A 25,350-nucleotide genomic window follows, 5' to 3' on the forward strand; every position below is an offset into this window, starting at 1 on the left:
AGCACTTAGCAAATATGACATGAGTGATTTTAATGTTAAAAATAGTATTTCTCATGACATATTGCGCAAACAATCAATTTATATCCATCAAACTTGATCAAAATTTTAGTTTTTAAGACACGTTTCGAGAATCCAAGATATTTAGTTCACTCCTAAGAAAGCAAAATCTAGTCTCATCGAGGGGTTTTGTGAAGATATCGGCTAGTTGATTTTCTGTGTTTACATGACATAATTCAATATCTCCTTTTGCTTCATGGTCCCTCAGAAAATGGTGTCTTGTATCTATGTGTTTGGTTCTAGAGTGTTGCACGGGATTGTTGGCTTAGTTTAATGGCGCTCTCATTGTCACAAAGTAGTTGGATTCTTTTAAAATCACAGCCAACATCTCTCAAGGTTTGCTTCATCCATAGCAACTGAGCACAACAAGCAACATCAGTTATGTATTCAGCATCAGCAGTGGAAAGTGCAACACAATTTTGCTTCTTAGAGCTCCAAGACACCAGGGACCGCCCAAGGAATTGGCACGTCCCCGAGGTGCTTTTTCGATCAACTTTACAACCGACATAGTCTGAATCAGAGTAGCCAAATAAATCGAAAAAGGAACCCTTGGGATACCAGAGACCTAGATTTTGGGTGTGAACTAGATATCTCAAAATTCTCTTAACGGTCACTAAGTGACGCTCTTTTGGGTTTGCTTGAAAACGAGCACACATACACACACTAAGCATGATATCTGGCCTAGATGCACATAAATATAGTAGAGATCCTATCATTGATTTATAAAGCTTTTGATCTACAGTTTTACCTTCTTCATTTAAGTCGAGATGACCACTTGAAGCCATTGGTGTCTTGGCGTGCTTTGCCTTTTCCATGCCAAACTTTTTGAGCATGTCTTGTGTGTACTTGGTTTGGCACAGAAAGGTTCCTTCCTTGAGTTGTTTAACTTGAAAACCCAGGAAGTACTTGAGCTCACCCATCATGGACATCTCAAACCTATTTGTCATAACCCTACTAAATTCCTCACAAAAAGTTTCATCAGTACTGCAAAATATAATGTCGTCGACATATATTTGACAAACAAATAATTGATTGTCAATTTTGTGAGTGAATAAAGTAGAGTCTACTTTTCCTATTTCAAAACCATTTTTAAGCAAGAAATCTTTAAGGCAATCATACCAAGCTCTAGGGGCTTGTTTAAGCCCGTAAAGTGCCTTGTGAAGTAGGTAAACGTGGTTTGGCTTCTTTGGATCTTCAAAGCCCAATGGTTGCTCCACATAGACCCTCTCTTGTAGTGGTCCATTTAGAAATGCGCTCTTGACATCCATTTGATATAACTTGAAATCATGGTTAGTAGCATAGGCAATTAATATTCTAATTGACTCTAACCTTGCTACCGGCGCATACATTTCCCCAAAATCAAGTCCTTCCACTTGAGTGTAGCCTTGGGCAACCAATCGTGCTTTGTTTCTTGTAACCACGCCATGTTCATCTTGTTTGTTCCTAAAGACCCATTTTGTCCCAATCACATTTTGTTTGGGTCTTTGGACTAAGGACCAAACTTCATTCCGGGTGAAGTTGTTCAACTCCTCTTGCATGGCAATTATCCAATCCGGATCACCCAATGCTTCTTCAACCTTAAGTGGCTCAAGAGAGGAAACAAACGAGTCAAATTCACAAAAATTAGCTAAACGAGATCGAGTTGTTACCCCTCTCCTGATGCTACCCAGGATGTTGTCCACCGGATGATCCCTTTGAATGGTATGATGGACTCTAGGATGAGGCACTGATGGTTGTCTTTGTATTTGCTCCTCCTCATCATTTACTTGATCAAGAGGCACTTCACCATTAACACTTTCGTGTTCATCTTCTACCACAGTTGGCATCCTTTGGAATTGATGATTTTCTTCAAGACTTGGATGACTTGAGGTTGATGGGTTTGCTTGGGTGGAGGATTTGTCACTCACCACCTTTGCACCCACATCAACAACCTCATTGGCCATCCACAAAGTTCCTTCCTCATCATCCTTTTCTTGAGGTCTCACTTCACCTATTGCAAGTTTCTTTATGGTCTCACAAGGTAGTTCTTCATTTCCTGCAGTGCCATTAGAAACATGCCCTTGCGAGCCATTAGACTCATCAAATGTCACGTCTATCGCTATTTCAACAAGACCGGTGGTATTGTTGAAAACGCGATATCCATGCGCATTTGATGCATAACCAAGCAAGAAACCCTCGTCCACTCTAGGAGCAAACTTTGAGCTCTTGACTTTCTTGTTAAGAATAAAACACTTACAACCAAATAATCTAAAATAATCAACTTTAGGTTTGTTACCAGTGAGAAGCTCATAAGCAGTCTTTTTGTAGATCTTGTGAAGATAGAGACGGTTGATTGCATGACAGGCGGTGTTGACCGCCTCTGCCCAAAAGTTGTCAGGTGTCTTGTACTCATCCAACATGGTTCTAGCTGCTTCAATTAAAGTTCGGTTCTTTCTTTCCACAACACCATTTTGTTGTGGAGTGTAAGGAACCGAGAACTCATGTTTGATTCCTTCTTCGACTAAAAATTCTTCGACACTTGTGTTCTTGAATTCCGTCCCATTATCACTTCTCACTTTCTTGATTTTGAGCTCAAACTCATTTTGAGCTCTTCTCATGAATTTCTTCAATATTTCTTGAGTTTCACCTTTATCACTCAAAAAGAAAACCCAGGTGAATCGAGAAAAATCATCAACAATGACTAAACCATACTTACTACCGCCAATGCTAATGTAAGCCACAGGTCTGAAGAGGTCCATGTGAAGAAGCTTCAATGGCCTCTTTGTTGTGACCACATTCTTTGATTGATGTGGGACTCCATGTTGCTTTCCTGCTTGGCATGCGCCACAAACCCTATCTTTCTCAAATACAACATTTGTTAGTCCAATGATGTGATTATCCTTTTGAAGTTTGTCCAAATTCCTCATACCGACATGGGCTAGCCGGCGATGCCATAGCCAACCCTTGTCGGACTTTGCCACTAAACAAGTCTTAGGCGTCACTTTACTTGTTGTGAAATCAACAAGATAAAGCTTGCCCTTCAAGCGACCCGTAAAGGCAACTGAGGAGTCCTCCCTTCTAAGGATCTTCACATCCACATCAGAAAATAAACAATTATAACCCATTTCACAAAGTTGTGAAACAGACAACAAATTGTAGCTTAAATAATCTACCAATAAAACATTTGAAAGTGATTGTTGGTCAGAGATAGGAATTTTACCAATACCAATCACCTTACTCTTGCCACTATCTCCAAACACAATTTCCTGTGCTTCTTGAGTTAGTTGCAATGAATGAAACATGTCTTCCTCCCCGGTCATGTGATTTGTACATCCACTGTAAAGCACCCAACTTGACCCACCAGAGGAGTAGACTTGCAAAACAAGTTTAGGCTATGCTTTTAGGTACCCAAATTGAATTGGGTCCTACAGTGTTAGTTATAGCCTTGGGTACCCACACACTTCTTTTTATGACTTTTCTTTTAGTGTAGGCACCCACATATTTGACAACCAATTTCCCTAAATCCCAAGTCAACATATAATCACAAAGATAAGAGTGAGAAATGGGAGCATTAAATTGTTGTCCACTTGAGGATCCCACTTCCTTCATCTTACTCTTTGTGGAACTCAAGTTTACCTTTACTTGAGGTGACTTGTCATTTTAGGAGTGAATCCTCCCCAAGGCATTATATAGGGTGGTTCCCTCTATGAACTTGGGGGATCTCCATCCCTTATGCACTGTGCTAGGGTTTTCCTTAGATGAGTTGAACCCAAGCCCCCTTCTTCCATTGTTGGGCTTTAGGGACTTGTACTTGGGTTCAACTTTCTTTAACCCATCATTGCTAGAGCATCTTTTCAATATTCCTTTGACCTTCACCTGTGGGCTATTCTTCCTTGCATGGTTAGTTAGACAACAAGAAGCATGATATTTGGCACAATGTTTGCAAAAATTATCATTTAAGGAGCTAGACTTAGATTCAATCACTAAAGATGAGGCATTGATGTTCTTGCAATTTTCAAGTTGCACTTGAAGTTCTTGATTTTGAACATTCAAGCTTAACATGCTTGATTCAAGTGCATTCTTTTCATTTGCAAGATTAGCTATAGAGGTTTTCATATTAATTACTTCTTTATCTTTATTCTCTATAGTTATCTTGACTAAAGATACTTCCTTAGTCAAGACATCTAGCATTTCATCTTTATTGTGTAGAAATTCTTGAAGCTCTAGGTTTCTTTCCTTTTCAAGGATAAGCAAGTCTTCTTGAGCATCAAGAGTTGCTTTTCTTTTATCTAGCTTTTCCATTAATTTGGTGATAACATTGTATCCATTCAAGCCAAATTCTTTAATTATTTTATTTTTCATGGCAATTTGTTCATCATCATCATCATTTGGAAAATCATTACTAAATAAGGTTACCTTATCTCCTTTTGCCATGAGGCAAGTTGGGGTGTAGGAGTCATCTTGTAGGTTGGTGAAGAGTTGCGAGCTTGACGTAGATTGGATGGCCACGTTCGCCACCACTTCCTCTTCCTCGGAGCTAGAACTCTCTTCATCGGAGTTCCATTCTTCACCAATATGGGCTTGACCATATTTCTTCTTCTTGAAGTATCCCTTGGTCTTGCCTCCCTTTTTGAACTTGTCCTTCTTGTATTCCTTCTTGGCTTCTTATTCCTTCTTGTTAGGACAATCCGCTATGAAATGACCGGTTTGGCCACATTCATAGCATGCCCTCTTCTTTCCTTTCCTTTGGAACTTGTCATTTTTCCGTACAAATTTCTTGAATGTTTTGATGAACATAGCTGTGTCTTCATCACTTGAGCTATCTTCATCACTTGATGTCTCGGCCACTTTCTTTGCTTTGTGGTCTTTGTTCTTCTTGGGGGTGTCTTGTTCATTAGTGATCAAGGCATAAGAGTCTCTTGTCTTGATAGGGGCCTCTTCGGACTCGTGTTGTTGAATCTTTGCAAATAATTGATGAGGCGTCATATCCTCATAGTCATCACGATCCCTTATCATCCTTGCTAGACTCTTATCCTTTTCTTTATATGCTCTCATGAATAATCTTGTGACCTTGGAGTCACTCCAATCTTCACTTCCAAGCACTCTTATTTTGTTTACTAACACCATCAACCGATCAAAGAGTGATTGAAGCGACTCACCCTTTGTCCAATCATATCTTGCAAGCTCACTCTCCAAATCTTCAACTCTATGTCTCTTAGCTTTGGGATCTCCTTCATGTGACATTTTAAGAATATTCCCAATGTCACGGGCATCTTCTCTTCCTTGAACTTTCCGGTATTCTTCCGGACAAAGGCTTCCTTTAATTATGCTCACTGCTTGAGCATTGCGATGAACCTCTTGCATCATTTCCGGAGTCATCTCTTCTCCTTGGGCGGGCTTATACATACCTACATTAACAATCTCCCAAAGACTAGGATGCACACCGATTAAATGCGACTTCATCTTGTCGGCCCACTCGTCATAGTTCAACTCACTAAGAGTTGGCAACTTTCCAAGTGGGGCGGAAGAGAAGTTGGGAATAAAATTTCTAGAGTAGTCGAATTGAACTTTACTAAATTCGTTACCTTTGCTTTTGGTAGATGATCCTTCGGTATTGAGACTTACCTTGCTCAACACCTTAGACACCAAAAGATCCACTAGATCGTCATTGTAATCAAATTTTCCTTTACCTTTATCTTCTTCGGCCTTTCTTCTTGATTATTCTTCTTTGGCTTTTTCTTAGCATCTTCCTCTTTCATTTTGAGGAACATCTTCTCGGCAATCTTCATGGCGAGGTCGAGGACCTTGGGGTCCACTTCCTCAACGGAATATGTGATGGGGATTTCCTCGAGGAGAGGATCCACATGGTCCCGTTGAGTAGACATGATCGTTTCCTCACGCGGTTAAGCGTAAAACGAGGTATGAAGCTCCGATACCAATTGAAAGTAGCCTAGAGGGGGGGTGAATAGGCTACACCTGAAATTTTTCACTAAAAACTTCGAAATAGGTTAAATTAAAGTTGCACTGGTGCAAACCGGTTCAGTTGATTTTGATTACAACTGAACAAGTTTGAACCTGCTCAACTTAGATTAGATAATCTGTTAAACAAATACGAAGTAGTGAAGAGTTTAGCTAAAGACTTGCCCTACACAAAATCTACTCGAATGGATAATATGAACCAACCAACGAATTTAAAGGGATTAACAAGAACACACAAGAACACGCAATATAACCCGAGGTTCGACAACCACCACAAAGGTGTCCTACTCCTCATTGAGGAGCCCACAAAGGGTCGGGTCTTTTCCAACCCTAATCCTCCACAAGTCGACCACAAAGGTCAAGGCAATCTCTTCTCAAATAAGCTCAAAGAGCGGGTGATACAAACTTCATGGGGTCGTCCACAAATTTGGAGACTCCCAAGCAACCTCTAACCGTCAAGGAACACGAGGTTCCAAGAGTAACAGATCCCCACAAGGTTAAGTTTGCAGCGAGCTCAAGAACAAAGAGAATAGGAGAATCGAGATGAAATTAACAGCGTGTTCGATCGAGTTCACCTCACACCAAGGGTCCTTCAAATGATTGAAGGAGATGTGATTGCGGGTGTGAAAGGTGAAATGAATGCACTTGTTGGGAGTTTGGTCAGCCAAGATTTCGTGGGAGAGGCAGAAGTAAATGAGAGAGAGAGTGTGAGGGGGTATATAAAGGATCCCCCAAAAGCTGGCAGCCGTTGGGAGAAAAGTAGTAAAAACCGGTTGAACCGGTTTTCAGACCGGTTGAACCGGTTTCTACCAGGGAGATCCCGGTTCACTAACCTACTCAGCCGGAGACTCGACCGGATTCAAAACCGGTTGAGTAGGGGAAAATCCGGTTGAACCGGTTTTCCCAAAAGATCTGCAGCGACTTTTCTGACAGCTCTGACTGTCAGACAGGTCAGAGCAGGGATGGCAGAGGAGCAGTCCCAAAACCGGTTGAACCGGTTTCAGGACCGGTTGAACCGGTTTTCAGGGCTGAAACCAAATTTTGAGTATTTTGAAGAGAACAAAAGTGGAGTTTTTGTGGGAAGTAAAATCTGTTTTTCTCAAGGGCATTCATGATCTGGAAAAATGTTCTCGAAGATGTTTTCAAGGGATTTTGAACTTAGCTCATTGCACAACTTACTTAACCATCGCAGATCCCTCTTAATTGTACGGCGATTCCTATGACTCAAGAATTATAAATTGAGCACCGCCGATGTTTCTAAGCACTTGGAGCACGCCATCTGATGTGGAATTTTAAATCCTTTGTGCTTTCTATTTTTATGCTCGTAAGATCTGTGCTTCTCCTGTTTGTAGAATTACTGTGTACATGCTAGGAGCAAATTTGTTAGAATCTCTGTTTGTTTTGTCATTTAATCACCAAAACCCTCAATTAGGGTTGATTGCACTTACAATTGGAGCTGTCGGCAACTGGGTGTCGACCCATTCAGCCAGGAAGTCTGCCAGGACTTGGGACTTTACGGCCTTCCGAGGGGCGAATGAAGGTGTTTCGCCCATGAGTTCCACTGCCCATTTTGCTATCCTACCCGAGGCTTCTCGGCACTGGATGATCTCTCCCAGGGGGAAGGATGACACCACAGTCACCGGATGAGACTCGAAGTAGTGTCGCAATTTTCGCTGTGTCAGATTTACTGCGTACAGTAGCTTCTGGATTTGTGGGTAGCAGATCTTGGTCTCGGATAGCACCTCACTGATGAAGTAGACCGGCCTCTGGACGAGCAGTGCATGTCCTTCTTCCCGTCTCTCGACTACGATCGCGGCGCTGACCACCTGAGTGGTTGCGGCTACGTAGACCAAAAGGGCTTCTCCCGCAGCGGGGGGCACTAAGATGGGCGTGTTAGTAAGGAGTGCCTTTAAGTTTCCGAGGGCTTCCTCGGCCTCAGGGGTCCAAGTGAAGTGCTCGGCCATCCTTAAGAGGCGGTACAAGGGCAATCCTCTCTCGCCAAAGCGCGAGATGAAGCGGCTCAGAGTCGCAAGGCATCCCATGACCCTTTGTACTCCTTTCAAATCTTTGATGGGTCCCATGTTGGTGATGGGTGCGATTTTCTCTGGGTTGGCCTCGATGCCTCATTCGGAGATGATGAACCCCAGGAGCATGCCTCGAGGGACTCCGAAGACGCACTTCTCGGGATTGAGTTTTACGCCCTTTGCACGCAGGCACCCAAAAGTTACTTCGAGGTCGGAGAGGAGGTCGGAGGCTTTCCTTGTCTTGACAACGATGTCATCGACATAAGCCTCGACCGTTCTGCCGATGTGCTCTCCGAACACATGGTTCATGCACCTTTGGTAGGTTGCACCTGCATTCCTCAAGCCAAATGGCATAGTAGTATAACAATACATGCCAAAAGGTGTGATGAAAGAAGTCGCGAGCTGGTCGGACTCTTTCATCTTGATTTGGTGATAACCTGAATAGGCGTCGAGGAATGACAGGGTTTCGCACCCAGCAGTGGAGTCCACAATTTGATCGATGCGAGGCAGAGGGTAGGGAACCTTTGGACATGCTTTGTTTAGACCAGTGTAGTCTATGCACAACCTCCATTTCCCACCTTTTTTCTTTACAAGCACAGGGTTAGCTAGCCATTCGGGATGGAATACCTCTTTGATGAACCCTGCAGCCATCAGCTTGTGGACCTCCTCGCTTATGGCCCTGCGCTTTTCTTCATCAAAACGGCGCAGGTGCTGCTTCACGGGTCGGGCACCGGCTCGAATATCCAGCGAGTGCTCGGTGACATCCCTCGGTATGCCTGGCATGTCCGAGGGACTCCACGCAAAAATTTCGGCATTTGCACGGAGAAAGTCGACGAGCACTGCTTCCTATTTGGGGTCGAGCTCGAAGCCGATCCTGACTTGCTTGCAGGCATCGTTGCTGGGGTCGAGGGCAACGGTCTTAACCGCCTCGGCTGGTTCGAAGTTGCCGGCGTGGCGCTTCGCATCAGGCGCCTCCTTGGAGAGGCAATCCAGGTCGGCGATGAGGGCCTCGGACTCGGCGATGGCCTCAGCGTACTCCACGCATTCCATGTCGCACTCGTAAGTGTGGCGGTACGTCGATCCGACGGTGATGATTCCCTTGGGGCCTAGCATCTTGAGCTTGAGGTACGTGTAGTTGGGGATGGCCATGAACTTGGCGTAGAACGGTCTTCCCAACATCGTGTGATAGGTCCCTCGGAACCCGACCACCTCGAATGTGAGGGTTTCCCTACGGAAGTTGGAGGGAGTTTCGAAGCAGACAGGCAAATCAAGTTGCCCAAGGGGCAGGACGCGCTTATCAAGGACGATCCCGTGAAAGGGTGCTGCACCGGCCCGGATCATGGATAGATCTATCCCCAAGAGCCCTAGGGTCTCGGCGTAGATGATGTTGAGGCTGCTGCCTCCGTCCATGAGGACCTTGGTGAGCCTAGCGTTGCCGATGACGGGGTCGACGACGAGCGGGTACCTTCCTGGGCTCGGTACACAGTCGGGGTGGTCGCCTTGGTCGAAGGTGATGGGCTTGTCGGACCAGTCCAGGTAGACCGGCGCCGCCACCTTCATCGAGCAGACCTCCCGGCGCTCCTGCTTGTGGAGCCGAGCCGAGGCATTCGCCACCTGTCCGTCATAGATCATGAAGCAGTCGCGGACCTCCGGGAACTCCTCTTCCTTGTCGCCCCCTTCTTGTTGTTGCCTTGGTCCTTGCCACCTTCTGCCGAGGGTCCCGCCTTGATGAAGTAACGCCGGAGCATGTCGCACTCCTCAAGGGTGTGCTTGACGGGACCCCTGTGATAGGGGCATGACTCCTTGAGCATCTTGTCAAACGTGTTGACTCCTCCGGGAGGCTTCCGAGGATTCCTGTGCTCGGCAGCAGCGACGAGATCCGCATCAATGGCGTCACGCTTTGCTTGCGCCTTCTTCTTGGCCTTCTTTTTCGAGCCATGCTGGACGGATGCCTCGGGGGCGTCTTCCTTCTGTCTTCCTTGAGGCTGCTTGTCCTTCCGGAAGATGGCTTCGACGGCCTCCTGACCAGAGGCGAACTTGGTGGCGATGTCCATCAATTCGCTCGCCTTGGTGGGAATCTTGCGTCCTAGTTTGCTCACCAGGTCCCGGCACGTGGTGCCGGCGAGGAACGCCCCGATGACGTCCGAGTTGGTGATGTTGCGCAGGTCGGTGCGTTGCTTCGAAAACCACCGGATGTACTCTCGCAAGGATTCCCCTGGCTGCTGGCGGCAGCTTCGGAGATCCCATGAGTTCCCAGGGTGCACGTACGTACCTTGGAAGTTTCCCGCGAAGGCCTTGACTAGGTCGTCCCAGTTGGAGATCTGCGTAGGAGGCAGATGCTCCAGCCATGCCCGGGCAGCGTCGGAGAGGAAGAGAGGGAGGTTGCGGATGATGAGGTTGTCGTCGTCCATCCCTCCCAACTGGCATGCCAGCCTGTAGTCCACAAGCCACAATTATGGCCTTGTCTCCCCTGAGTACTTGGTGATGGTAGTCGGGGCCCGGACCGGGAACGGCGCCCGTCGTATGGCCCGGCTGAAGGCTCGCGGACCTGGCGGTTCGGGTGAGAGGCTCTGATCCTCCTCACTGTCGTAGCGCCCTTCGCGCCTGGGGTGGTAGCCTCGGCGCACCCTTTCCTCGAGGCGGGCTCGACGGTCGCGGCGGTGTTGCTCGTCGCCGAGGCGGTCTGGGGCCACTGTCTTGTGTGCGCTCGGTGCAGACCGAGGCCTCCCGCATGCGTCGGGAGGGTGTTGCGCGATGCTCCGAGGGGCACCCTTGCCTTCGGGAGGCCGAGCTCTCGGCTCATCGAACTGCGGCATCTTCCAGGAGATCCTTGAGTTCGCCCTGGATATGCCGCCCCTCGGTGGTGGATGGCTCCGGCATTGTTCGGAGTAGCATCGCCGCTGCAGCTAGATTCTGGCCGACCCCGCCAAAGGCCGGGGGCAGCCCCGCCCTGGCATCACCAACGATACGGCGCTGGACGTCTCGGGCCCGATGATGCGCTTCTCCGACAAGTGCTTGGCCTGCCCACTCCTGCTCGATGTTTTTTCGGAGCTGCACAAGCCGCCCCGCTTCTTCGTCGAGCTTGGCCTGCATCTCGCGGAATTGCTCGAGCTATGTGTCCTGACCCCCCGCAGGGACTGGGACCACAGCTAGCTCCCACGGGATGTCAACGCGAGACGCAGGCACAGAGGCGTTGTCATCTTCTGGCATGCCGAGGTGGTTGCCTTCGCCATGATCCCCCTGATCGACGTGGAAACACTCACGACTTGGGTCGTAACCCTTGTCGTCGAGGTTGTGGTCATCGTCAGAGCAGCCGGAGAGTTAGTAGTCACATGCGGACATGAAGTCTCGCATGGCACTAGGATCACGGAGTCCGGAGAAATCCCAACCGAAGTCGGAGTCGTCGTCTTCCTCGGAACCCGTGGGTCCGGAGGTTGAGACGACCGTCAGTCGGTCCCAAGATGACCACATATGGTACCCCGGAAGGTTAGGATATGCCTTTACGAAAGCGCTTACCGAAGCGGGGTCGCTTGGTGGATCGAAGCTGAATCTAAAAGAGACAGGGTGGAAAACGGACGATACCTCTTGGTCGATGGACGGTGGCAAAGTCGCATCGGGGACGGACTGCACCGTTATCTCAAGTACGAAGCTAACGCCCAGCAAGTCCTTCGCGAGGGTGCTGGCGTCATCAGTCCGCTTGGGGTTGGCACGTTGCGGGGAAGCGACACCCTTCGTTGTCTCAGGTGCGAGAACAACACCCGACATGACCCCCGCAGGGGTGCCGGCGTCGTCGACTCGCTCTGGCCCGACAGCCGACGAGGTGCCGCCTCCTACATGGCCACGGTTGCCCCGTCTCCTCCTCCGGCGAGGAGGGTGGCGTGTCAAACCCGAGTGTTCCTCTTCTGCCACGGGGGGAAGTCGTCTTCGAGTTCGCCGCCGCCGGGTGAGCTGACGACCGTTGTTGCTGTCGCGCTGCGAGGGGAGAAGCACCATGTCGTAGCTGCCATCGCGGGACACGAACTCGAGACTCCCGAAGCGGAGCACCGTCCCGGGCCGAAGAGGTTGCTGATGGCTACCCATCTGGAACTCAACGGGAAAGTATTTGTTAACACGTAGCGAGCCCTTACCTAGCGCTTCAACTGTCGGCGTTTCGGACCCGCGAGGTCCGTCAACCGACCAGTGAATTTGTTGCTGCGTGCCCCTGCCGAGATGGGTTGATGCAAGATGGAACACAAGCGGGGGAATGAGGCTTATATTATCTTGCACCGGGGTGCTCGTAGTAGGGGTTACAAGCGTCGCGAGGGAGCGAGGGCGAGAGCGAGAGAGAGAGTCTCTGCGTGCGTCCACCTCTATCTCAACGTCGACGTATTGCGTCAACGTGTCTCCCCGTCTGTCCTCGTGTGAACCTCCCTCAACGTCCGTGTTGTCCTGTGAACGTGCCTTAGGAAGGCCCTGGACATCCCCTTTTATAGATGCAAGGAGATGTCCAGCTGTACAATGGGGTGTAGCTATATGCTAACGTGGCTGGCGGAGAAGCGCCTTGAGCCCTGTACACGAGCTGTCGTGGCCGTCGGAGGAGTGCCTTGAGCCCTGTAGAAGCACAGCTGGCAGTGCGGCATGGATCCTGCTGATGTTTGCTTGCTTCCGTAGGGGGTTTGAGAGCAACCGATGTCATGGGCGCACGCGGGGAACCATCATTACCTGTTTACCAGAGTAACCTTAGATGGGACACCGGTCTTGTTCCTTCGTAGCCTGAGGCGGCTAGCTAGGGGTAGGGTAATGATGTATCCCTTGTAGCGTAGTCGGTCCGAGGCCCAGGTCGGGCGAGGCGGAGACTTCTCCTGAGGCCGAGGCTGAGGTCGGGCGAGGTTGTGACTCCTCCCGAGGCTAGGGCTGAGGCCGAGGCCTGGGGTCGGGCGAGGCGGAGACCTTCTCCCGAGGCCGAGGCTGAGGCCATGGGTCGGGCGAGGCGGAGCTCCCTGTTGCACCCGAGGCTGAACTCGGGAGAGGTCACGACTTGCTGTTGCTAGTCTTGCCCTGGTGGTTGGCACAGTAGCCGGAGCGGGGTGAATAGCGTCGTTTTCCTGTCAGATCGGTCAGTAAAGGGGCGAAGTGACTGCGGTCACTTCGACCTTGCCGACTGAGGCACGCGTGTCAAGATAAGGTGTCAGGCGATCCCCGCATTAAATGTGCATGCGATACGGTCGGTTGGTAGGGCGATCCGGCCGAGGTCGCTGCACTACAAAGTCTGCCCAAGTTGGGCTTTAGGCGAGCCGAGGGTGCGCTCACTGCCTGAGGAGGCCCTCGGGCGAGGCGTGAATCCGCCCGGGACTACTGTTCCCGCCCGAGGCCGAGGTTGGGCTCGGATGAGGTTGCGTCCCTTGGTAGACGAGGCCCTGACTTGAACCGTGCTTTATCAGCTGTTTATGGTTTGTTCTGAAGATGTTTTCCAGCCATGTTTAGGAGTATTGGGGGTACCCCTAATTACGGTACCCGACAGTTGATAACCGTTTTGACGTGGAACGGGCTCATGAGTTTTAACTTATTGTGAGAGAACTCGAATAGCATGAACACGTCTTGCTTGATAAGTTTTTAGCATGTGGCATCATTGCCAAGTTTCCTTCATCATGGAGAAACTTTGCTACAACTCTGAAACATAAAAGATAAATTTTTATTGAGGATTCTTTGGCTAGTCTTGATGTGGAAGAGAATGCTCGAGCAAAGGATGCTCCAACAAAAGCACCTAAAGGGCAGTCTAGCGCCGACATAATGCAGCATGCTGGAAAGAAGAATTATAAGCCCAAGCAGACTACTCAATTTAAGAAGAATATGATGATAAACATGGATGAGGTTGTGTGCTTCGTTTGTGGTGAGAATGAGCATTTCATTAAGTGTAGGAACCGCAAAGACAAGAAGAACCAGCCAGGGCAAAAGTCTGCTAATGTGACTATTGGTGATCCTAGAGGATCTGGGTACGATAATTTATCATATATATTTTCTATATGTCAATCTAATGATTGGTGGATAGATACAAGAGTCAATATTCATGTTTGTATTGATATCTCCATATTTTCATCTTATGAAAAAGCTTCTTCCTAGATCCAGCCGTTTAGTTTGGCTTTTATGGGAAAAGTCAAAGCTAAAAGCTAAATCAAACACACCCTTAGCATGCTTTTGCTTTTGTCGAGGATAAGGGATATACATTGTATGTGTGTGACTACATAAGGCAATAAAATCACTTGAGGACTGGAGGCTTTTGCCATCATTTCAAGGAAGATTACCCTGGTAGTCTTCTAAGGATGTCAAAATACCCTTTAATCGACAATTAAATAGCCTTTTTTAGGCTCAGGAGCTACAAGCTACATATCCTCAAAAGATTGAAAGGTGTGCGAAAAATACCCTTAGGGCCCGTTTGTTTCCCTTGATTTTGAGGAATTGGAATCTAACTAATAGAGTAGTCTATTTTTTAGATTGTGACATTCCATAACTTTCCAACATTTATATATAAGCCTATCTAAAATTCATGGGGTGAGATATAGAAATTGATTCTATAGATTTACATGTTATTTTTCTAATGTACAACTTATAACACACTCTTGTACTTGCTTTTTATAGCATAAGTGTAGTTTATAACTATCTCTTTCATATGATTTAGGATAATATACAAATAAATTACATATATAAATATAATAACTTAATTAGTTTGTGTCTAAATTATGATTATTGGAATGGAATTCAATTCCAACCAAACAAATGGGGCCTTAGCCTATTTATTCTAGGCAAATGCTTGGGGGCTAAGTATATATGCTTCACCTTACGGTGACACATACAAAAGACTTGAAGAGAATTTCATGGCTTCCCTCAAGAATGACTACTCATATGCTTCTTGATTTAGAGACTTAAGAATACTTCAAAAGTTTAACCATGCATGAAGAGCTTGTGGGCTTGATGGACCAAGATCTTAAGGATTCCCCGTAGGGGTCGACTACCCATTAAGAAGATGGGTTGGCTCACAAAGCTACTTGAAGACTATATGCTCACAAAGGTACTATATGCTCTAAGGCAGAAGACTACCGAGCTAGCCGGACAAACTAAAGAAAAGACTTTCTATAAGGTCCCCGTTTGTTTCCTTTCATTTCGAGGAATTGGAATCTTACTAATGAAATAGGCTATTTTTTTAGAATATGACATTCCACCACTTTCCAAAGTTATCATATAAGCTTATCTCAAATTCATGGGGTGAGAGATGGAAATTGATTCTATAGATTTACATGCTAATTTTCCGATGTACAACTTATAGCACACTCTTCTACTTGCGCCTCTATAACATAAATGTACTATATAACTATCTCTCTCATATGATTTAGGATAATATACAAATATATTACATATATAAATATATAAACTTAATTAGTTTTGTCTAAATTATAATTATTAAAATGGAATTCAATTCCAACGAAACAAACGGGTCCTAATAGAATTAGAAGTACTCTTCTACCTTAGTTGACTACAATTTGATTTGTACACCTACTCTTCGGAGTACATAAGAGGCAGGATACTCCCTTTATAAGAACAATAGCATCAGGCATAATCAGCAATCTAACAGAAGGAAACACACATAGTCAGATGTAGAGTATTACACTATTCAACAACATATAAACCAGCGTAAATTGTTGTCTTTGGATTCGCCATCGAGTTTGGCCTATTGTCAAATTCAACCAATTCTACTCTGAGTAAGAACATAGCAGGCGGTCGTGAGGCACCAACAAGAAGCGACCTATATAAAACCACGCATAGAATAAAATTAAAGCTGTGAGTTGCATGATAATAACTCATCAATGGTAGTCGTTTCGAAATAACAACCCTTTTTTTCTTTCCTTTGTCTTTCCTCCATATTATAAAAGAAACTATGTGGTACTATATGACATGTAGCAATGTACTTGTCCTTTATATACTTGTACTTGTCCTTTATATAGATGTCAACATTTTTTTTTTCGAGAGGCAACACCAAAGAAATCCTTTTCGTCGCTAATGTTTGAGAAACACATTAAATCAAACAAACACACACACGCATCCCTTCCTTCGGCCATCCATGTGATTGACAGATTCTTTGATACATGTTACAAAATATTACATATGTGATCAATCCAAGGGGTGCGACAGTTTTCCCCAATGGACACACCTCTTAAGATACACCCCTTCACTTGTATATAAGTGTAATGATCTATGGAATACAAACAGTTCTCTCATTTGTATTCTCTCCATCTCTCTCCACTGAGTATACTTCAACACGTTATCAGCACCGCTCACGAGATCGAGATGCGAGAAAGGGAAACGAAGAAGTAGACGTCGGCGAACAATGATTCTTCCGACGCAGAACTCTGGCATGAACTTGGATTTATCATGTGCATGGACTTCGATGCGACTGTCTGTGAGTATCTAGCGACAGAAATGCACATAAAAAAAATTGATCTGCATTCTTACGTTGCTCAGGCAACGTTGCTTAGATTTTTTTTTGTCCTCGATTGGTAGTTTTTGGCCATGGCCTTCTCGCCCACGGGCCGCCGAGGGCTGGCCTCCGTGCCCGCATGGCCGGAGCTGTGCCTGCACGACTGAGCATCGGAGGCCACCGCACCCACGCGCTCAAGGGGCCTGAGAACGCGCCTGCACCGCCCCGGGGCCGCCCACCGGCGGGCCGTGGCCGCACCGCGCTGGGCAGTCGGGGCCGTTGCTCCCGCGCCGCCGAGGGCCGCGCCCGCACGCGCCAGGCGGCCGCACGCTCGCCGCCGGGGCCGCGGGACCCGCGCGCGCCCGGGGAGCCGCGCGCCGCCAAGGGGCTGCGCTTGTGCCGGGGCCACGCCTCGTGCTCCTGCGGCAGGGCTGCCGCGCCGCTGGGCAGGCATGCTGCCGGGGCCGCGCGCCCGTGCATCGATGCCGGACAGCCGGGGCCGCGCGCACCGAGGTGCTGCGCCGCGCCCGCCCATCGCCGGGGGGCTCGCCCGCGCCGCGCACCCTCGCGCTGCCTGGGCCGCGCACCCGCGCGCCGGGGGAGGCCGCGAGGCCGCGCGCCTGGCCGCTGAGCCGACTGGGGGGCGGAGGGGCCGCGCGTCGCCGGCAGGGGGCCGCACGCTCGCGCCCTCGCGCGCCTGGGCCGGCTGCTGCCACGCACGAGCGCCTAGGCCACTGCCGCGCTTGGCCGCCGAGCCGACTGGCCGCCGCCGCCTGTGATGGGGTGGCCGGTTAGGGTTCAACCCTAACTGCCAGCCCCTTATGGCTTCGCTAAGATGGGCCTCATGGGCCGTCTTGCATAGTTGGACATTATAAGCCATTTTGGATCTATAAAATTTATTATTTTAGTATCTTATTTTCTGCAATTATAGTGAGAGGACATGTGCGTTAATTCAATTACTATTATTCAACAATGTTGAGCATCTAAATTTAAATATTTAGACTACTCATGACATATGTAATTGTACATACTTCTCTATTTTTTATGAAAATAAGACTTGTTAGTGAATTATATTTTTGTTTTACATTTATAATTCACATATTTTCGACTTGCTTTTGTTTTTGCATTCGTTTATGTTTGCATGGAAAACATAGCACATAATTAAGTCGAAACTAATGGTCCTCATGCAAAATGATATTGCATTTTTGGAAAAGCATAGGGTGATGGAGTCCTAAGCACCGGCTGCGCTAAATTCTTTATAGAGTTTAGTAGCCCAGAGACCGTGCTTTAGGCCGCATTTGAAATGCCTATCACTATGAGGTCTACATCTTTCGAGATGATTACCTATACGTGCCACCCAAAAAGATCACGGACCACGCAGGCGTCGCGGGCTATGGAGCCAGGCTGGACGCTGCAGTCATGGTGACTGCTAAAAGAATTCTTTTAATTAAGTTCTACTTAATTAAATGATGAATTCTTGCAAAATATGACACATATCTTAAACTTGGGATTATTCAACACATGATGGAGATCTAGGCTTTGGCTGCAATAAGTTCTTGGAATTTATTTGCCCTGAGACCAAGCTTTTAGACAGCAAAATGTTTTTGCCCATCAGTAAGAGGTCTACATCATATGAGGATGATGATTACCTATGTGTTGTCCCAAGTAGATATATAGGAGATGTGATGTTGGTTATTCACCTTTATGGTGATTACCATTTTGTTTTTGAAATTTTGGTCAAGCACAGGGTAGTGGAGTCCTAAGCATTGGCTGCAGTATGTTCCTTGAATATATCAGCCCAGAGACCATGCTTTCAGGCAGCAAAAGTTTTGCCCACTACTGGGAGATCTACTCCATTGTTTCATTACATGGAGATTATCTACGTTGTGTACACCAATTTTCAAAAATCTTTGGTACACTTTTATGTGATACCTGGAATTCTCCAACATATAAAGATATGGTATATTTTGCGGCAAAGTTGCAACAACAAATGAAAATGGTTAAGCCATTTGGAGGATAATTATTTAATAGAGTTTGATGAACTCGCCTAATGGGCTTAATTATCCTTAATGTTCATTGGATATGTTCATTTCATCTTTGCATGGGGATTCACTTCTTTATTTTGGAGGAAGTGAGATGCTCCCTTTCTCTTGTGGTTCTTATGAAAAGAACTAATGTGCTTTTGTGGCATGATGTGCAAGCCCAAAATGAATACCAAAGAAAATCATAAGACTTGTGGACTTATGAGTATGTGTCTACATTATGTTGTAGACTAACACTTTGTATTCAAATATTTTTGCTTGAAAGCAAATATATAAGCACATTAAAAAGGGAAGGGCAATGAGTATGACAAACTCTTTTGTCATTACACTATACATGGTATAGTGTTGTATGCCTAAGCATCTAATCATGTATATGAAATCCCAATAGATGCATACTACTCATGAAAGCTAAGATATGAAGTGTACTTCAATCTTCCATCTGACATGATAACAGTGGTTAGTTGTGTAAATCGTGATTTGGAATAATCATGTAACAACACTTCTTTTTCTAAGAGAAGACCACTTTGTTAGATGATTCGCTTTTGAGTACTATATAAATGATGCATGAGATTTGGTATAATCTCATAATTGATGTTGTGATAGGTTCAACTCATGCGCTGTGAGTTGAACACACTCATGTGATTTAAGTGTAAAAACTCATATGAATTTGAGTTAAACAAACTCATCGATTGGAGTTGATCACTCATGTGATTTGTGTTGAACAAACTCATCGATTAGAGTTGAACAAACTCATCAAGGGAGTTGAAGACTCATTAATTTGAGTTGTGCAAACTTGTACAGGGATTCTTCCAATTGAGGAAGAAACATGCAATGTGGAGAATTGAACCACAAACTCTATATGTGGGGAAACAAAATATTCTCATATTCCTATGGAAAGATGAAAGAATATTTTGACAATCGCTTCGTGCGATATCATGATATGTTAATATCTAGTCCCCTTTTGGTAATGGAAGTATCAAGGATGTGTTGATATATCCTAATTTTATCTTACCAAATTATAGATATGTCCATATAATTTCTATCATGTGGAAACACAAGGTGATAGTGATGGATATTGCATGTGTTTCTCGGAAACATTTCTTATGGACTGTATTCTACATACATCCTCCCATACAAAGTGTTGCATTTGTTATAACTTTTCATGTGATGATTCTTACCATGCTGGGTAAGACTGAAATGGTAATTCCATTATTGGGATGAAATGTAAAGTTATGGACAATTCTGTTGGTCATGTTTTTCCAATAAGATGGATACTTGATGAGTATCATCGAGAATGAGATTTTAAGTCCCTCTTATCTTAAAATCTGATATGAAATGGTTAAGTTCTTTGAATTGTTTCAAAGAAACGAGTGTGGTCCATTACAGAGATTGTATGGACATTGAAGGCTTTATATGGTTCTCTGGTGCATCTATATGATGACCTCAAGTGTGTCCTTTGGACAACACATGACCATTAAGTAATAATGTCTCAAGCTTGAGCACATTAGCCTCCACACTACTGAATTTACCAAATGTGCTTACAATGATGATTGTTTGTCTTGGTATTCAGAATGATATCCATTAAGGATATGATGAATCTGTGATAGATTCGAAAAATTTCAGATCATTAATGACCATCAACAATGAATTGTCATTTCCAACTGGTTATGGTTGGAGTCAGGAATTTTGCACGCTCCTGACTTGTGATTAACTGCATGTACTGCATGTACAAGTTCCCCTATGGTTTTTAGTACGTGGGAATCCAAGAAAGATTTCCCATGCGTACATTGGGTATGTTCCCAATCTCACCACCGCAGCGTACATATATGGGCACACAGAAAACTGGGGATCTATGTGAGAATTCATTCTCCGTCGATCATTAAGTTTTAGAATCTCTTCATGAGAATCTATTTATGGCCCGTACGCTTGCTTGAATCATGAGCTTTTCCAGGCATTAGGGGGAGATTTCAAGTACCAAAATGAATGCTAGGAAATTATAATGAATGCAGTAAGCATTTAGGCTCAGGATCACGTACTAAAACTGAACCTTTGGGTTCGAATGATTTGCAAGAAGTTGCAAATTAACTGCCATGTGCATTTACTATGAGGTGTCACTCAAATTAATCCTATGTGGAAGTGCCAGAAAGAGTGGTTAAATGGAACACCACTAAACTCCCTATTGCAACGTTGTTGTAAATAAGAGGGGGAGAAGTATGGTCACAAATTGGGATTAAGATGCTTGCAAGCAACTGAAGGCTATGCCTTCTGAGATAGTAAATGCAGACCAACTATTCGTTGGTAACCAACCTAGTGTTGGTAGACACCTAGAGGATATGGATTATCCTGTGAATGGAAGACATTCACAACCTAGCTCAGTGCGCACTGATGAGGCTAGGTTATCGGAAGCCCTTGATTCTCGTTTTGGGATTTCACGAGGAATCATAAGGGTACATAAAAAATGACTTTATGTCAACTGGAGAATTGTGTTATTTAAAAGCTACAAGTGTCGACACATACATCTCAGCAATTGTATATGCACTCCAAGTGATCCAAAAGACTATGGCCATAGCAGAGCACGAGCATGCTCAAACTGGATCTTGTTGAGTGATACAATGTTGCAGAGATAGCCTTGCTCACCGGAAAGAAGTGTTAACTTATTTTCACTTCAAGGTATCTTACTGTGGATACAAGTTTGTTTTCATGGACTTGGAAACAATGAGGTGGTGAGAAAGCATGGCTAGTAGCAACTGGGTTTATACGCAAACCCAAGCATTATTTTAATGCTATAAATTCTCCTCTACTGTGAGTAGTTAAATTCCGATACAATAATATGGGCAGTAAATCATCTATCTGTGCAGTTGATAGATGTAGTGACAACATGTGCATATGTGGTCACTGGATTATGGTATTTATGGAGTTTTGAAGGATTCCAAATACATAATCACCAATCACAAATTTGCAATGCTTGGAAAGTCTTTGTGACTTAGAGCATCCTGGTCAAATATGGTACATTTGACCTAGTGAATCCTTCCTTCTGAAAGGATACACAAAGTATGGTATGTTCAGTGTAAATATGTGCAACATATTTTAAACATACATTACTTATCGACGGAGTTCGAGATAGAGGATATGAATTGAAAGAGATTTTCAATTCAAACTAAACTATCTTGAGTATCTTGGATACAAAGTTGTCTATATCCAACGTATATTGAAGAAATTCAATATAATGGAATCATAGTCATTTGATTCTTTCAGATCATGAGATGTGCTATTGTATCTTGCAAGAGCATCCGGTCGGATATTGCTTTGCAATGATTTGCTAGCTAACAGCACATGAGATCGAGTTATGATCTCCAGGTGTACTCATGCTCTCCTTATGTTTGGATATATTGATCTTGGATATCTAAAGAAGATCCCCAGGTACAAGATCAATGACATACTTTTGGTAAGTTGGACCTACTGTTTGATAAATGTCTATCAACAGAGATTAGTGGTCACTTACACTAATCATTCTGTAGCACACTTCGTGGGATTGTACAGAATGATATACTACATACTGAAGGTATGTGGTGGTCATGATTTTATATCATTGGCCTTATTATCTATGGAGATAATATTACTTTGTGTTGTTTAGATAAAAAAACAAGTTACGAACTAAGTCTCTACTTACTCCACATTTTAGATGTGTTTGAGAGCAGGTATGGGATGACTTAGTGATTTATAAAGATCAGGGGGAGTTTCCTCTTGATCTGAAGAACTTGTTTCTGCATCATGTTGTACTCTTTTCTTTGCATGAGTTTTCCCCCTGTTTGGGTTTCTCATTCAAAGTTTTTAACGAGGCAACATCAACACAAGGCCTATGTCGTATCATCTATTTTTCCCGTAGAGGTTTTTAAGGATGATACATTATGACATAGTTATTGTTGTATTTGAACTAGGATATGAGTTTATATCCCTAGAGTTCAAATGGATCAACAATAGAGTATGACTACTCTCCTTATTTTTCCCGTTGGGTTTTTAAGGAGACTCGGCTGATATGTTGATTTCTCAGATTTTCTGACTAGATTATCTTGGAGAAATATTAGCCTGAGTTATATGTCTCATCATTTATTTTCCCCACTGGGGTTTTTGAGATGATGGCTATAGACATATTATTGTTCTTTGGGCTAGAGGTCCATTGGAGAACAACGTACCATGATTCGATTGAATCACCGACAATTATCTATAAGGATAATTGAGCTTGTGTTGTTCAGATGGAAACAGGAAAATAGATATATGAATATCTTGCAAACAAAGTCTTGTGATAATCTTGTTGATCTATTCACAAAATCTCTACCATACTCAACGTTTTCAGAAATGTGTTGAGGTGATTGGTATGAGAAGACTTAAGTGCTTCCAAGGATCAGGGGGAGTAATTCTCCATGATATTTGACCTGTTTTGAACCATCATATTACACTCTTTTCTTTGTATGAGTTTTGCCTTATTGGGGTTTTCTCATCCAAAGTTTTTAACGAGGTAATATCAACTAAGCTATATGCTTCATCATTGACTTTTCCCCACAGGGGTTTTTACGAATGATGATTACAAGCATATTTTCTTTTGGAGTTTGTGTGAGATTATTCTCATTATCCAAAAGACATTGTGTACTCCTTATTTTTCCCACAGGGTTTTTGAGGAGATAAGATCTTGGAAGAACATCTGACAGATCATCAAATGAAGTTGGATTGATCAAGGGGGAGTGTTACAAAATATTACATATGTGATCAATCCAAGGGGTACGACAGTTTTCCCCAATGGACACACCTCTTGGGATACACCCCTTCACTTGTATATAAGTGTAATGATCTGTGGAATACAAACAGTTCTCTCATTTGTATTCTCTCCATCTCTCTCCACTGAGTATACTTCAACAATACATACGCAAGGTGCAGTCGTCATCACTATGATGCATGCGCCACGGCGCCAGGCCGGTAGCACGGTTTATGGCGAGAGGCTGTACTTGGCATAGATGCCGAGGCTGATGAGGACGAGCGCCACGCCGCCGAGCACGGTGAAGGTCACCTTCTTCCGGTTATGGAGGAAGCCGTAGCCTTGGCGTGACGACGTGGGAGAAGCGGCGGCCATCACCTCCTGCCCTACCCCACCTGCAGCTGTGTCGTCGCCCCTACCGCTACTGCCGCCGGCGTGTTTCGCTGAGCTCACCACGCGCTGCCTCGCTTCTTGCTTCCGCGGCGTCTCGTGCTTGTCCACCTCATCCTGCCCTCCCGCGGCACGATCACGATCACCGCCGTCTTGCCCCGCAGCGCCGACGACGCCTTTCCGCCCTTGCACGTCGTCGTCGCCAGCGGCAGCGGCCGTACCAGCATGCTTCGGCAGCGGCGTCTCCTGCTGCTGCTGCTGCTGGTCGGCGGTGCCGGCGACGACCGGGAGGACGGGCTCCGGCTGCTGGACGCCAGGCATGGTGACGCGGACGACGCCGTTGTCGAACCTAGCGTGGACGGCCTTGGCGTCGCAGCCGTCGGGGACGGGGAGATCGAGGCGGAAGCGGCTCCAGCGGTTGCCGTCGACGGGGCGCTCCCCGCGCACGATGAGGCACCGGTGGCTGTGGACCATCTGCACCCTGATGTGCTCCTTCCTGTACCCTGCCGTTGTATTGTATTATCCAACGAATTCACCGTACTTTTGCACGAGGGAAATGAAGTGCTTGTTCATAGTACGCGCGCGTCGGCGTTGCTTGCCTTGGGCAGAGAGGTCGACGGTGAGCGTGTGGGTGGCCGGCTCGCGCTCCATCTTGTGCGGAGGCTTGAAGTCCTCGTACACGCGCTCGCCGGAAGCCATGGATCACCCGCCTTCAGTTCTTCCTCCCGATGCAGAGCTACCTCAGACGTACGGTACTGACGATGGACGAGCCGATTTTTTTTTAAACAAAAAACAAGGAAATTTTGGGAGAGGAGTATGCACGGAGCAGTAGTTTTGTTGAGTGGAAGATTGCGTTGATGGCCAGATGAATATATACACACCAATCACCATGGAGGGAGATGGTTGGTCGTCGTGAGAAGTAGCGCAGGTCGGGGGAGTAGGAATCGCTTGACGGAGGGGTAATTCTGCAGGTGGAGTTTGGGGCAACTGCAACTCCGACGGGGGAACGGCGCGATACCTTGTCCCACTCCCTGGACCATGCACGACTTCTCCCAGGATCCCGCGTCTGCCTGTATCGTGTATCCCCGGCCACCGTCCCCGGACGCCGAAGCATCGCACGTAGGAGTGGTCATTGATCGTGATCTAAAGAGTAAGAATGTGTTTGGTTTGAAGAATTAATCTATTCTAGATAATAAGGTGATATATCATGAGTTTATTTTACAATTTTGGTAGAATAAACTCATTCCTCGTATTAGTACTAATTATTAGTCTACAAGTAATGAAATAATGATAGATCAATTTGTTCTAATTTACAAACCAAATAAAAAGTGATGAGTGAGAAGATGATAGATTACTCATTCGTTAAACTAAACACGATGTAAATGTAATGTAAATATTTCTTTATAAATTACTACATTTTTTGTTAAAAATGAATATAAATAGAGTACGATCATAATCCGATCCGATCTTTATATTACGTTTATAGTTTAAAATTTAGATGCTATTATCAGCCACGCGATTGGTCTCTAATGATTTAACAGTTGATTCCGTTGCTTTTCAGGCTGTCATGTATGGAATTGCTGCGCCAACGGCAGTCTATAGCCCTTCGAAGCAGCGGCGCCGACGCGCCGTGACGTCTGTCGATAATAGTAATAGACAACGTTGTTTGTATTTCCCATA

General features: G+C 45.6%; 1 protein-coding gene across 2 annotated transcripts; it reads right to left on the reverse strand.

Annotated features, from left to right (window-relative positions):
- Positions 1-23,230: 23,230 nt before the first annotated feature.
- Positions 23,231-24,483, reverse strand: LOC100193100 (HSP20-like chaperones superfamily protein). 2 transcript variants are annotated; one of them, XM_008682885.2, is made up of 2 exons: positions 24,270-24,353; positions 23,231-24,166 (listed from the first exon to the last, which is right to left on the reverse strand). In XM_008682885.2, the coding sequence occupies exon 2, from the start codon at positions 24,142-24,144 to the stop codon at positions 23,512-23,514; it is 633 nt and encodes a 210-aa protein (XP_008681107.1). In that variant the 5' UTR covers positions 24,145-24,166; positions 24,270-24,353; the 3' UTR covers positions 23,231-23,511. The 2 variants fall into 2 exon arrangements, with proteins under 2 accessions (XP_008681107.1, NP_001146453.1); NM_001152981.1 differs by having other exon boundaries at positions 23,238-24,173; positions 24,270-24,483.
- Positions 24,484-25,350: the final 867 nt, after the last annotated feature.

The sequence above is a fragment of the Zea mays genome, chromosome 5, assembly GCF_902167145.1.
Source record: "Zea mays cultivar B73 chromosome 5, Zm-B73-REFERENCE-NAM-5.0, whole genome shotgun sequence".
NCBI classification, from domain to species: Eukaryota; Viridiplantae; Streptophyta; class Magnoliopsida; order Poales; family Poaceae; genus Zea; species Zea mays.

Excerpts from the sequence above, each read along its gene's own strand:
- LOC100193100 (NM_001152981.1), bottom strand. The coding sequence starts at position 24,369 with ATGGCTTCCGGCGAGCGCGTGTACGAGGACTTCAAGCCTCCGCACAAG. Across the intron at positions 24,174-24,269 it reads CGTCGACCTCTCTGCCCAAG|GGTACAGGAAGGAGCACATC; the intron begins GCAAGCAACGCC and ends ATACAACGGCAG.